General features: G+C 43.0%; 2 protein-coding genes across 2 annotated transcripts in view; both read left to right on the top strand.

Annotated features, from left to right (window-relative positions):
• The window catches only part of stimate (STIM activating enhance), a gene marked incomplete at both ends in the record, with an annotated part of 15,651 nt that extends 8,870 nt beyond the window's left edge, over positions 1-6,781 (top strand). Inside the window, 3 exons of the mRNA XM_080545778.1 lie at positions 194-301; positions 5,599-5,722; positions 6,669-6,781. Coding sequence (XP_080401904.1) covers positions 194-301; positions 5,599-5,722; positions 6,669-6,781 — 345 coding nt within the window. The remainder of the gene's footprint in view (positions 1-193; positions 302-5,598; positions 5,723-6,668) is intronic.
• A 2,617-nt stretch (positions 6,782-9,398) lies between these two features.
• The window catches only part of LOC308170923 (inter-alpha-trypsin inhibitor heavy chain H3-like), a gene marked incomplete at both ends in the record, with an annotated part of 13,830 nt that continues 8,228 nt past the window's right edge, over positions 9,399-15,000 (top strand). Inside the window, 11 exons of the mRNA XM_080545777.1 lie at positions 9,399-9,515; positions 10,268-10,297; positions 10,748-10,777; positions 11,517-11,671; positions 12,117-12,221; positions 12,565-12,727; positions 12,976-13,080; positions 13,448-13,576; positions 13,725-13,841; positions 14,046-14,214; positions 14,679-14,804. Coding sequence (XP_080401903.1) covers positions 9,399-9,515; positions 10,268-10,297; positions 10,748-10,777; positions 11,517-11,671; positions 12,117-12,221; positions 12,565-12,727; positions 12,976-13,080; positions 13,448-13,576; positions 13,725-13,841; positions 14,046-14,214; positions 14,679-14,804 — 1,246 coding nt within the window. The remainder of the gene's footprint in view (positions 9,516-10,267; positions 10,298-10,747; positions 10,778-11,516; positions 11,672-12,116; positions 12,222-12,564; positions 12,728-12,975; positions 13,081-13,447; positions 13,577-13,724; positions 13,842-14,045; positions 14,215-14,678; positions 14,805-15,000) is intronic.

Raw genomic sequence — 15,000 nt, 5'->3', positions numbered from 1 at the left:
TACTGTGTCCCCTAAAAACTTCTATTGACCCCCTTGTACTGTTTCTCTGTTTCTCCAGTGTCTATATAAAATAAAATATAAAAAAACCTAGGTTTAGAAGAAGGTGATAGAAGAAGGTTTTTCCTTCTATCAACTCCCACACTCCTCTCCTTTGCCATCGTCTCTGAAGTGTGTCTCTTCATCTCTCCCCCAGATCCTCTTCTCGGCCGACGACGAGATGGACGACTCCGAGGAGGAGGACGTCCGCCGGCTCTCCGGCCACAAGACGGTCAAGAAGAAGAAGCATCGTATGGGCATCCCTGTCTGACCCGGGGCCACCAAGGCCATCCTGGTCTCACCCTCTCCTGTCCAGTCTCTTCTCACCCCCCTCCTCTATGATCTCCCTCCAGGCTGGTTGTCCTGACTGGTGCCTACCTGTACTGGTGTAGACCTGTACTCTCTAACACTAGGCTGCCCTTTGAGTCTCCTATGTGGAGTGTTTATGTGGGGAGGAGGAAGCATTGAGGAACATAGGGGGACAACTTAACAAATGACGGAGCCTATTGGACAGCCAAGTACTATACCAGATTCATATGATAGGACTCTCGCCTCTCCACTGGGAAAAACATTTGGACAACGTTTGACAGCTTACCACGCACACACCATGGTTATGTGTGACGTTTCACCATGGAGCTCTCGCATGTGGCTTAGTGACACTCGTTTGATAACAGTAACCAGGAGTCATTTATGAGTATTGTATTGTTAAAAGCATTTATGTGTGTTTGGGAAAAGCTCTGTTAACACTCTGCTCTGTTAACACTGGTCTATATTAACGGGAGGGGTTTGGGTTGTGGTTCAGTGGGTGATGCAGTCTAATTGGTGGTTCGGTTCAGTTCCACAGTGACATTTTTCGAGATCCAGTGTGATGGTTCGCTCACTGTATCAGGTTAAGCTGTGAATGAACGGGTGTAGCATATCTGTGGTTTAGCAGGCGAACGGTTGTTCGACTTCGAGGGAGAGAACAGGCTCGTGGATAGCGCTCTGCGGAATCTCCCAGCCTACAAGCCAACCTCTCATTTTAACATTTTGATACATTTGATACTTTGAATCTTCCGCCTCTTAAAGCGATTGTATGGATCGATTCTCATCAGCTTCCTGTATGTGCATGTGTGAGAGATGTGGTATCCTATTGGGTTGTTAAGTCGTGACGTGTTTCCGGGTCCAAAGTTGGCTGAGGCGCTCTCTTCGAAATGCCTCAGTAATAATAATAATTCATTATATTTATATAGCGCCTTTCCGAGGCTCAAAGACGCTGACAAATATGGGAAAAACTGGAAGGTGCTGTGTCCCTTGTTGTATGAATAGATCCGAGTCTAAAAAACGATTGAACTGTCATTCTACCGCTGTAGTACACTGGTACTCTGGTGCAGGGAATTTCTGGTTTGGACCCGGAAATTGCTAAACGTCACGTTTGACGTCAGACGTAACAACTGAATATCCATGCTTTGAAAACAAGTAGTGTTTCACAATGATGAGAGAACATTTACGTTCCTAACTCTTCCAAACCCGCTACATTATGTCCATGATGTGTAAAAGTGTCATGTTAACCATGTTGAAGCGTATATCATGATAGCAGAGAAAGGGCAATGCTGCTTGGCCTTGTGTGTATGTCTCCACCACTTAACCCCTAACACAGGGGCGTGAGACCCCCCATTCCTGTTTGATGCAGTGATCTTACTGCCCGTGTTAGCTCCGTAGGGCTTGGACCCCCCCCCCATTTCTCCCTCTTTGTGTATGTCTGTGTGACTGTTTACTGGGATGTGGTTACAATTCTGTATTTATTCTGCGTCTTTGGTGTGTGTCTTATTTGTTTGTTTATGTTTTTTTTTTTTTTACTGGGTGTTATTTTGGGCCAAAACCGTGACGAAGCCTAACTCCTAAGTGTTCTGTTCATTCCGGTAGAGAGTGGATATCGGACCTCAGAAGGTATCCTCCTCGCTTACAACAGACACACTTTCACACCCCTTTGAAAAATGCGCCACTCATCACTGGTCTGTGAAAGTTCTTTATGTGTTTTGCTGTATTTTTTGTTGTTTGTTGTTTTGTTATTTGTTATTCGTTATCCGACATTGTGCCTGTGTACATTTCACGTGTTCATCTCGTGGCGCAGATCCTCGTTGGGTTTGGCTCAGATGTTGAGACTGTGACGGAAGCAGAGAGCTCTTGACCACGAGTGACTGTGGACCAGACAGCGGAGGGGTTAGTGCAGATATGTATGAGTGTGTGATTTCCTTCTCGGCGCTGTTAAAAAGTAAGGAGAGGGAAACATTGATGGTTACTGTCATGGTGCCACTGACTGTTGAATGAATTGTTTGACTGATACAAAGGAATAAGTGACTGTGGGGTTTGGTTAAGGCAGGAAGGAGCAGCATTAAACATGGTTACCCTCAGCTCAACCAGGTCAAAGAGGGCTTTTAGTACTTTGCTAAAAAAAAATAATGAAATGCTACTAATTAAAATAACTGACAAATTATGGACTTACATTATCATTATATATCCTTTTGCAATAAAAAGTTGGTAAAAACAATTGTGACATCGCAGGTGTTTTATGAATACATTTGTGAAATGCTACTCACTCACAGGGCCTTTGTGCAGTTGTGCACCCCCATAGTGTCTTTTAAATCTAATGGAAGTGTGATGTCTTTTGAAGGGTTAAAACAGAGATTCTCGAGATTCTCGAATTTCTGATTCATAGACTTCTTGAGCTCTTATGAATCAGAAATTATCCAAAACAAACTATCATTATATGCAGTGGTTATACTGAGTTCCAGGTATCTATCGCAGTGCTGTTTCTCAGTACGAACGGTGGAGAGGGGTTATGCCGTTACAGGTTGTTGCTTGTGTGATGTGGTTGGTTTTCTCCAGTTAAAGAGGTTGACTTATGCGTGCTAAGTGAATGTTGTTGAGTTCAGTTATACTTTAGGAGGTATAAAAAGGGACGTTCCCTGACCGGGAATCGAACCCGGGCCGCGGCGGTGAGAGCGCCGAATCCTAACCACTAGACCACCAGGGAGGTGTCACAGAGCAAGGAATGCACGAGCTGGAAAAAGATGCCTGGAATGTAGAGGGAGAGGGGGAAGATGAGGAGATTTTTCAGGCAGTAGGGAGGAGCCTATCCGTGTAGTACTACAAACAGCCACTAGGGTGAGTACTCACAGACTGACCGACAGGAGCGACAGTCAGCAGTGTGGAACAGCTGTGGAGAGGCATGCACTACGAAGGAGGCTATTCTCCCCGTAGAGCAGACTCAGAGAAATGGTTCTGTACCTTGAAATAGATTCTATGTGTAATTCACACTCCTGTATGCACACACACACACTTTAAGCATTTATACTGTCTGACACACAGACAATTATTAGTCTACAAGTCTGCCTCACTCTTCAAAAACAACCCCTGAGTAGCTGACTATTATTAACTAGCCACACACACACCAACTCTCTTTTATTTGCAGAGGCTGATTCATTTTCGATAAAGATGACAGGTGCCTATCTGACTCAGCTGTTATTCTCAACCTTTAGGAGCAAATTAGTGTAACGACAGGTGTTGAATCAACAACAATTTTAGAACCATCTTTAAACTTCCACTCCTGATTGTATGTGAGTGAATTTCACTGGATTGAGCGATTGCTTTCTTGATTGAATGGTTGATACATTTTCTCCCCATTCCTGTATTCACTCTCAGGCCTTAACGGTCATATAAAGGATGACCGTGTGTCACACCACATAGGTCATCATGTTTGCCGTTCTGCGTTGTATTTAACTGAGGTTATTACAGCAGTGTGTGGTACAGGGTTCCCGCGCTGGTCTTAAAAAGCCTTAAAGTCTCAAATCCAGCAATCCGATTTACAAGACCTAAAAAGGTCTTACATTTCAGTTATTCGGTCCAAAAGTTAGGTGCTAGGTCTTAAAAATGAGATCCTGCAAGGAAATCAGTCCGACCACATCTATTTACGCGGAAATGAATCAAGCTGGAACCCAGAAAAATGCCAATTCGCTTCCTTTTTTGTCTGTATGGCAGTGAAATCCCTAATTACATCACCTCGAGGATGACAAAAATCTAGCACAATGGTGTCGCGAATAGGTCTAAAATTAGATTCAAAGAAGTCTAAAAAAGGTCTAAAAAGGTCTTACATTTGACTTGTTGAAACTTGGTTGGGAACCCTGGTGGTAATGCCTGGGCCTAATTGCTGGCTAATTGTGAGAGACCACAAGGGTCATTTATTGGCAGCTTATCGTGTAATGAAATGCAGTAGGGATCGAGAGCTGTCCATAGAAGTTACATGTGGAATCTGTCAATCTATGTTTTGCCAGACTTCAGATGTTGAATTCCATTGAGGGGCCCAGAAGGGAAGCTGTCCTTACAGAAACTGTTGGATGGTTGTTGTGGAGGAGGGGAGAGATCAGTGGTGTAGTCTATGTGATACGCAGGACTACGCCGTATACCCACTAGGAAAGGCCAAGGATTTCCGTATACCCATTTAAAAATGTGTGAGGATACATAACAGCGTTTTATGACTGAACTTTCACCCTTTCATTCATAAAATTCACCCCGTCTGTGTTACGAACCACTTGACGTTTGGACCATTGGGACTGACTATAGCGTCATATACCATCAACGGGGGGAGATGCGACATGAAATATGTCAAAATGCAGCACTATCATGCACAGATCAGCCTTATAACATGTCATGTTAGATATATAACGTTAGACAGGGAGCGCAGATGTATATTTATGGCGTTCCGAAATGAACGATATGAGGCTGGGAGGGGAAAATCACAGTATACCCACTAGAAAAAACTAGACTACACCACTGGGAGAGATATGTATTGTATCTGGCTAACTCAGATTTTGATTGGAACCACATGGTAAACAAGGGAAGACCCTCCTCAGCTGCACAATCTCTCATGTCAGACCTAATAATACACCCTGACAACATACAGACAGAGACACAGGAGGGGCGGGGGTCCACTGACTCACTCCCAGAGTCAGCTGTAGAGAAATAGCCCCCTGATCTGAGGGGATAGCCTATATATAATGGGCTGGATAGACCAGGGACACACAGACCAGACAAACAGACAGCTTCACTGACAACAACTCTGGACATTTTTCTTTCTGGAAGAAAAACATACAGACAGACATGTCACAGGTAAGCCAACTCCCTGTGAGTAATTCTTATTTCATATATCATACAGCTGTATCAACGAGCTGGAATGATTTAGTCTTCAATAACAGTCAAGTTTGAAACATTTACATTGTTTGGATAACAATAAGAGAATCATTTATGCACAGTTATACTGACACGGTCATCATTGGACAGTGACAGTATTGAAATGGAGTTTATTTTATTATTATTATTTATTATACAACAGTTAGTTCCGACCAAGTAATTTGATTGGACAAAGAGGCATTCCATGAGTGCTGATATATAGTATTTGCGGCCTCGTACCTACGACCGAATCACAGCTGTGCTGATATTCAGTATAACAGCACTCCCTCTCGTGTGATATTGCTTAATTCTTCTAATTATTATTCTATCTCTCTCTCCCTCTCTGTTCTTTAGCCCAGTGAGGTCAAGAAGAAGAAGCGTCCCGTTATGAAGGAGGAGGACATTAAAGGCGCGCGCAGTAAACTGGGTCTGAAGGGCGAGCCGAAGAGTAAGACCTATGAGGTCATGGTGGAGTGTGGTGAGTAGGAGTCATGTTTTACACGTTCACCGACACTTCTTTTCCCTGTATCTCAACTCTCTATCTAACATTGTTATTTGGACCATTTGTGTGTATCAAACACATATTATATCCCTCTCATGTTCATGAAAGCTGATACACACACCATTGATTATGGTCAGTGGTTGTACTTATCAAGCGAGAAGAAGTGTCACACTATTTCTAGAATGTTATCTCTCAACTCTGGCTTGTATTCAGCCCTTCCTTGCCCAGTTCTCTCTTGAAGAGACAGCCGGGGGGGAGTGACTGACTGAGTGACGGAGTTTCCACTCCTTCTATAGAGAGTATTCGGTTGTTAAGTCGTGACGTGTTTCCGGGTCCAAAGTTGGCTGAGGCGCTGTCTTCGAAATGCCTCAGTAATAATAATAATTCCTTATATTAAGTAATTATATAATTATAGTGCTTTAACGAGGCTCAAAGACGCTGACAATATGGGGAAAACAGGAAAGTGCTGTGTCCCTTGTTGTATGAATAGATCTGAGTCTAAAAAACGATTGAACTGTTATTCTACCGCTGTAGTACACTGGTACTATGGTGGAGGGAATTTCTGGTTTGGACCCGGAAATTGCTAAACGTCCCGTTTGACGTCAGACTTAACAACCGAATTGGAGTGTAAAAGCAGGGGTTGAGCAATCAGAGGATCTCAGTCCCTGTTCACAGAGAAGGGGACGCCCTTAGAGAACCAAAGAGGATGATAAACAACACAATTGCAATACCTGTGTGTCAAGATGACATTACCACTGCACTAGATGACATGACCACGGCACTAGTGTCTGTCTGTATGTGTCTGTTTGCATCACAGACATCGATGTCGCATGTCAGAATTTGTCTAGCGCTTTTACTGTGCAGTGTGACGGCACACGACGGTTTCATTGCTCACGGCTGCTTCCCTTCTGTCAATCGTCAGAGCGCGCGGGGAAGGTGGCGCCCTCTGTGTTCAGCGGGGTGAGGTCAGGAGGAGAGACGGTACTGGAGAAGCCTGCAGCCAAAGCCCCAGGAGCCAGCGTGTTTGGCAAGTAGAGCAGCCGTGGTGGAGCAGCACTGGATACAAACACACTGGAGTCTGAGAGAGACATGACAAGACCGATATCAGTCATTATCGTCATCATTATGACATCATAATTGGCTCTTCTGTACAGCAACACGTTGTCTTTGAACGGACACGTTTTCAAGTGTTTCGTTCGTTATGAACTGAACTGTTTTTTTGTTTTGTTTTTTATCCGCATAATGTTGGAAATGGTCTTATTTGTAATCTTTTTTTAAATCATGATAACGTTTCATTCCCTATGTTTGCTTTGTTGGAGATAAAATAGATGTATGACTTGACTAGATGTTCTGGCTTTAATTTTGCATCCTAACATTAAGTGGAAAATATTTCATGGGGTGTCCTAATTTATTCACATGAGTGCCTGTCTAAAGTCTTCTGTGCACCTCAGTAATGACAACATTATAGTACCAGTAGTTGTAGTTTCTTTCTGTCCTTTTTTGTGTATGAACATAGAAAATACGTATCAATAAGACATTAAATTATGTATTTAAAAAACTTCTTGGCTCTTATTGGTTGGCATATGCAATATATACATACACATAACTACACATAATTAGATGATCACACAGTCCTTGTTTTGTCCTAAAAACACACGTCCTAAAATGTAAGTTTGTTTACAAGTATCACTTACCCAGTAGCCTATGGCAGACGATACAGTGAATCCAATTCACAAATTACAAGTATTTAGTGATCCTAAAACTGTTGGTTGTTATATCGAGGGGGCTCTTCAATACTTCAGCTTTCGTAATATGCACAAAAATAGAAAACACTCCCCCTCCCCCCCTTTTTAAAAAATAAGCTTTTGGGTCATTTGCTCGACTTGAGGATTGCCAACATGTGGACCTTTTCTCCAGACCATGTCGCAAATTGTAATTACGAGGAGTGTCCTAACACCCACTTTAACAAGGCCGAGCTCATTTATTCCTAACCCATACATGAGGTCACTTCCCAAAATGTTTATTACACAGGGCGGCAGGGCTAAAAGTCTACACTGAGGTTGCATCCCTAATGTGTCACAATGGATTAGAGGAGAAGACCCAAGGTTCCTCCCCTTAGATAACACTCCAATGCTTTTTGATGAAGATGTGATACGATTAATAGAGAAAAGAGAATTGGTACACAACCAACGTATTGCCTCAGAATCACACCTTTGATTCACTGCAACACACAAGGCCCTCCCCTCCTCCCCCTCCTCCCCTCCTCCCCCTCCACTCTCAATCCTGTGTACAGTATGCGCTCATATACTGACCCTCATTAATGCCTTTGTTGTGATGGTACTGTGTAACATCAGCACTTTTCTGCACTTTCTGAAATACTCATAACAGCCCGTCTGGCACCAACACCCACGCCACGTTCACAGTCACTTAAATCACCTTCCCTTCCCATTCTGATGCTTGGTTTGAACTTCAGCAGATCGCGTTGACCATGTCTACATGCCTAAATGCATTGAGTTGCTGCCACATGATCGGCTGATTAGTTATTTGCGTTAACCCTAGAACACTAGGGTCATTGGCAGTTTATTGTGTGAAATGCAGTAGGGAGAGCTGTCCATAGAAGTTACATGTGGAATCTGTCAATGTGTTGAATTCCATTGAGGGAATTCCATTGAATTCCATTGTTCCAAAGGACCCCCGGATTCTAACCACGCGACCACCAGAGAGGTGTGAACTAACTAAGGCCAGACCCCTATTGCATCAGTTGGCTCTGGGCTGTTGTGGAGGAGGGGAGAGAGATGTGAGGCGTCTGGCTCCCTCAGCTGTTGGTTCAGACCACATCGTAAACGAGGGGAGACCCTCTTCAGCTGCACAATCCCTCATGTCAGACCTAATAATAAACCCTGACAACATACAGAGAGAGACGGAGGAGGGGTAAATGAATAAACATTGAAAAGGAAAAAAACTTGAGCATACTGGCTTTCTTCCTAGTTAATAATAATAATAATAATGATAATACATTAGACTTATATAGCGCTTTTCTAGACACTCAAAGACGCTTTACAAACTGAAAAGATTGAGTAGTAATAATAAAAAGTAATAAATAAAAGAAAGTATAGGGGCCTAATTGCGGTAGTGCTGGGGACACATGGGAAGGGGAGGGGGAGAGGGTTAACTGGTGAAGGCGAGCTTGAAGAGGTGGGTTTTGAGGGCCTGTTTAAATGTTGGGAGGGTGTTGGCCTGTCTGATGTGGTTGGATAGTTAATGGATTATTATTATTATTGTTATTATTATTATTATTATTATTATTATTATTATTATGACACATCCCTAGAGCTTTACAAGTACAAACACTTACACACACTTCACGGCCTCCTGCCATGCTGAGGTGAGGTCTGCTCTGCCGGACATTTCTCCAGTATAAAGAACACAGTCACACACACACACACACACACACACACACACACACACACAGCCACTCTCTCTCTCTCTCTCTCTCTCTCTCTCTCTCTCTCTCTCTCTCTCTCTCTCTCTCTCTCTCTCTCTCTCTCTCTCTCTCTCTCTCTGTCCCTCCTCCTGTATGTTGACCAGTACCTCAGAGGCGACTCCAGCTGTGTTCTGGGCAGTGAAGTCAGTGTTGAGCTGCGGTGTAGTCATGTCTGGGGTGTGGAGCGTGGTGCTGCTGATGTGGGGCTGCGTCTGCCTCTGCGTCCCTGCTCCGTCTCATGGAGCTCTGGTCGTCTCCCGGGACACCACCACCACCACGCCACAGGTGACTGCTATTACTCCTTCTATACTCTCCTGTTACTCTCTATTGTTACGTGTGATATTTGTAATTTAAGTATGTTTTACATGTTAAATGTTATTTGTTATGTATATTTTAAATGTGGACCCCACAAAAAGTAGCTCATGCCTATGGGTATAGATAATGGGGATCCTTCCAATAAATAAACAAATAAACAAATATTGTTACTCCATGTGTTTATGCATCTTTTCTCTACTAACCTCTCTCCGTCTTTCCATCCTGTCCTCTGCTGTAACCATACCCTGCTGCTAACCCTCCCCTCACTGTTCTGCCTTCATCCCCTCTGCACATCAGTTACTGTCCCTGTAGTCTCGTGTCTCTATTCCATTGCAGCTCTGCTTTAACTCCTGTTCGTCGTACAGTTTGTTTCATTCCTGTTGTTACTACCCCTGTCCGTTGTTCATAGGCTTTCAGAGACCTCTGACACCTTCAGTGACAATGTGGAGATATAATAACAGTAAATTGTGGGAGCGTGTGCGTGCGTGTGTCTGTGATGGAAGGGGGAGTCATGTGGGTCAATGATTCTTATTATTTTCTCTTTCATACCTTGTTGTTGTGTTTGTTGTTGTTGTTGTTGTTGTAGCTGTTTATTTACAATAGCTACACTATATACTAATTAAAGTAGCTGTGTTTCATTGAAGTGCGTAATCAGTTGAAAAATGTTGTGTGACATAGGTCTACAGTGACCGTGTACCTACCTATGCTTTGGTTTATTTCAGAACTCTGATGGTGGTCCAAGGTTACTGAAGGTACTGTAGTTGCTTAGTGTGGACACAAACACAATCACACACTGATTAAAACAGGATTCATAACACAGTGTATCTTAGAGGTGGGACGCGATTTAAAAAAAATAATCTAATTAATTAGAGGCTTTGTAATTAATTAATCGAAATTAATCGCATTTTAATCGCATATCAATATTTGACACAAAAAGTTTTCAATTCAAATGGATTTGGTATATGAGTGAATCAATGAATAGACATATACATACGTTTAAAGCAAAATCCTGTTTATTATATTAAATAATAAAATAAAATACGATTAAAATGCGTTAAAAAAGTTAACACATTATTGTTTCTGTAATGAATTAATCGAAATTAACGAGTTAATTAAGTTAAGTCCCAGACCTAATATATCTACATTTTTATAAACTGTATATATCTATTTTTAGAAACTAAACCTTATACATTTGTTTACAGAAAAGAAGTACCGGTACAAACAATGTTGAGGTAAGGAAATCTACATTCTGTTGGATGATGATGATGATGATGATGATGACTTCATAAAGAAGACTTTGTGCCTCAGACGGACTCGCCCACATTGACTCATCTACTCTGACCTGGAAACCCTGAGTTCATGTTTTCATGAGAGCACAGCGGTAAATATAACCCTACTGCTCAGTATCTAGGTGACGATACTAGGTGACCACATCACCCCTGTCCTCCAAAACCTACACTGGCTCCCGGTCAAATTCAGGATCCAATTCAAAATCCTACTCACCACTTACAAAGCCATCAACAATCTGGCCCCCTCCTACCTTGCCGACCTCGTCCCCCTCCACACCCCCTCGCGTTGCCTCAGGTCTGACGACCAAACCACCCTCAAGACCACCAGGACCAAGCTCCGGACCTGGGGTGATAGGGCCTTTTCAGCCGCAGCCCCGTCCCTCTGGAACGCCCTCCCCAACCACATCAGACAGGCCAACACCCTCCCAACATTTAAACAGGCCCTCAAAACCCACCTCTTCAAGCTCGCCTTCACCAGTTAATGATCATTCACTTGCATCTGTTTGCGGCAATATAATGACAAATGTTGTTTTCCCATTCAGGGAATATCCTCTGATTGTAAATTGATATGCAAAGGCAAATATCTGAATTGTTAAAATCAGAGTTTCCTGTTTACTGCCATTGACTTACAGAGGCCCTATGAAGTTACAGATCTCTCTCTCTCCCTCTCTCTGGGGGACAGGTGGAGGTGTACAGTGTCCAGGTGGACTGTAAGGTGGCTTCTCGCTTCGCTCACACGGTGATGACCTCCAGCGCTCTGAACAAGGCCGACTCTCCTCAGGAAGTCTTCTTCGAGGTGGACCTGCCCAAGACAGCCTTCATCACCAACTTCAGCATGTTAGTCTGCTAGCAGCCATCTCAAAGTGTGTGTGAGTGTGAGTGTGAGTGTGAGTGTGTGTGTGTGTGTGTGTGTGTGTGTGTGTGTGTGAGTGTGTGTGTGAGTGTGAGTGTGAGTGTGAGTGTGAGAGTGAGTGTGAGTGTGAGTGTGAGTGTGAGTGTGAGTGTGAGAGTGAGTGTGTGTGTGAGTGTGAGTGTGTGTGTGAGTGTGAGTGTGAGTGTGAGTGTGAGTGTGAGTGTGAGTGTGAGTGTGAGTGTGAGTGTGAGTGTGAGTGTGAGTGTGTGAGTGTGAGTGTGTGAGTGAGTGTGAGTGTGAGTGAGTGTGTGAGTGTGTGAGCGTGTGAGTGTGTGAGCGTGAGCGTGTGCGTGTGCGTGTGTGTGTGTGAGTGCGAGTGTGTGTGTGTGTGTTTTCTTCACTTGAATAACTATTGTGTTTATGTCTCAGGGAGATTGAAGGACAGTCGTACAGTGGTGAGGTGAAGGAGAAGGAACAAGCCAAGAAGCAGTACGAGAAGGATGTGTCCACAGGGCAGACTGCTGGACTGGTCAAGTGAGTCAATAAGATCAAGGGGAGACAACACACATTATACAACAGTTCCGACCAAGTAATTTGATTGGACAAGAGGCATTCCATGAGTGCTGATATACAGTATAACAGCACTGGGACTTTTAACTATAATGTATCACTCCGAAATGACCGTTAATACAAAGTAGCTAGCCTGCAGATGTTTGTGTTCAGGTTACTAGGCAACAGTCCAGTTGCGGACCTATTTTTTGTTGACGGAGCCAAAATAAATGATTAAATAAACAAAGTGTTAAAAAGTCCCAGCCACAGTGTCAGGTTGTTGAGTTTGAAGTGTGGGGGTCCTAAGCACTCTCTCTTTGTGCTCTAGAGCATCTGGAAGGAAGATGGAGACGTTTTCTGTGTCGGTGAACATCGCCGCCAATAGCAACGTCACGTTCACCCTTACCTACGAGGAGCTGCTTCAGCGTAGACTGGGCCAGTACGAAGTGTTGACCCGGGTCAAACCCAAGCAGCTGGTCCGGCACTTTGAGGTCTGTAGACACTGTTATTATCTGTGTCTTTCTGTGTCTTATGGTCACCTCTTTCCTGACAAACTCACTAACCCAACCTTGGAATATCCTAGGTTTAACTTAAGTCTGCATGAGAGGTTCTCAGAGGAAACTTCCTTTCATGACTCTAAACCTGGACTTTAAACATATGAATGAACCGAACTCTTCACTCTTTTCATCCTAACCCAGTTGTCTTGTCTCATTCAGTTGTGTCTGTGTCTCTGGGATAGATTGTGGCAGACATCTATGAACCCCAGGGCATTGCTTCCATAGACGCCTATGGAATCTCCAATGAACTACTCCCCCTGGTGAAAAAGACTGTCACTGACACAAAGGTGATGCATGTTTTGTATTGTGTTGTAATGCATTGTATTGTCGTGAGCTTAGAATTATAAGGTTCTATCTCCGTTTAGAATGATAAGGTTCTATCTCCGTTTAGGGCAGTTCAGAGATATTGAGCGTCAAAGTTTTTACATTCCGTTATGTTTTGTGAGATGGAACCTTTGTATTTTATTAATTACTGACAAAAAAATGTCAACATTTAAAAAATAACACCACACAGACATTAATAAACACCTAATGGATCAGATTATGTAAAAAACTCAATTTTGACCAAAAATGGAGATAGAACCTTATAATTCTAACGTCACGTTGTGTTGAATTGTTGAATGTGTTGTGTTGTGTTGTGTTTCCTTCTCTCAGGCGCACATCTCCTTCTCTCCCACGTTGGAGCAGCAGAGGATGTGTCCAGGGTGTGATGTCACGCTGATCGATGGAGATTTCCTAATCAAGTACGACGTGAAGAGACCTGAGAGACTTGGGGATATCCAGGTCTGTCGTTTTGGTTTAAAACCTCTTTTTTCTTTGGTTTTGTTGCTAAATTCTAACAACTATTTTCTCATCTGTTGTGTTTGAATGTCTATTCTTTTGATATCATTTTGTTATAATTTTGAATTTGTTAAATCCTTTTTTTATTCAGGTAGCGAATGGGTATTTTGTTCACTACTTCGCTCCTCCGGACTTACCCCGAGTCCCAAAGAATGTGGTGTTTGTAATCGATAGGAGTGGATCAATGCATGGTGACAAAATGAGACAGGTAAGAGATAAGCTTTGTGTGTGTCAAATCAAGTCAATTTAAATCTGTGTGTGTGTGTGTGTGTGTGTCTGTGTGTGTGTGTGTGTGTGTGTGTGTGTGTGTGTGTGTGTGTGTGTGTCTGTGTCTGTGTGTTCAATCATATTAAATGACAACATTATCTACTTAACTGTAGACAGCACACACTTACACAGTGATCCCTTCTAGACACAGGAGGCCATGTTGACCATCCTGAGTGACCTGCTTGTGGACGACTACTTTGGCATAGTCACATTTGACTCCGAAATCACAACATGGAAGGATTCTCTCACCCAGGCCACGGAGGAGAACGTGGCTGATGCCAAGATGTTTGTCAAAGACATCACTGACAGAGGAAGTGAGTCCTGTGGTGTTTACTATGTCATGTTGTCATAATCAAATGAATCCATCATCTTTATACTGTATGTATTACATGACGTTAGAATTATAAGGTTCTATCTCCATTTTTGTCAAAATTGAGTTCTTTACATAATCTGATCCATTAGGTGTTTATTAATGCCTGTGTGGTGTTATTTTTAAAATGTTGACATTTTTGAGTTAGTAATTAATAAAATACAAAGGTTCCATCTCACAAAACATAATGGAATGTAAAAATGTTGACGCTCAATATCTCTGAAATGCCCTAAACGGAGATAGAACCTTATCATTCTAAACGGAGATAGAACCTTATCATTCTAAGCTCACGATTAGTATTTGGCAAATCGAAGTAGCTCAATTAAAGTATGTTGAAAACACACGTGTGACAGGAGGCTACTGTCTCCTGCAAAACGCTTTTTTTCCCCCTTCTTGTTTTCCGCTCAGCCACTTATCTGAATGAGGCTGTGCTGAGAGCTGTGGACATGCTGGTCAAAGACAGACAAGACAGCAAGCTCCCAGAGAGGAGTGTGTCCATGGTTATCTTGCTGACCGATGGAATGCCGTCCCAAGGTTAGGTCTCCTGTCCTACCCATGCTGAGGAGGCAAAGTTATGAAAATACTCTCGATACATGCATATGGGAGGCCTACTTGTTTTTAGTTTTTTAATCAAATTGTGTGTGTGTGTGTGTGTCTGTCTCTCTCTGTGTGTGTGTGTGTGTGTGTGTGTGTGTGTGTGTGTGTGTTTGTGTGTGTGTGTGTGTGTGTG

This window comes from Nansenia antarctica (genome assembly GCF_963989245.1).
Source record: "Nansenia antarctica genome assembly, chromosome: 15".
NCBI lineage: Eukaryota > Metazoa > Chordata > Actinopteri > Argentiniformes > Microstomatidae > Nansenia > Nansenia antarctica.
The sequence above is the reverse complement of the archived record's forward strand: the minus strand, read 5'-3'. Positions and strand labels throughout refer to the sequence as shown.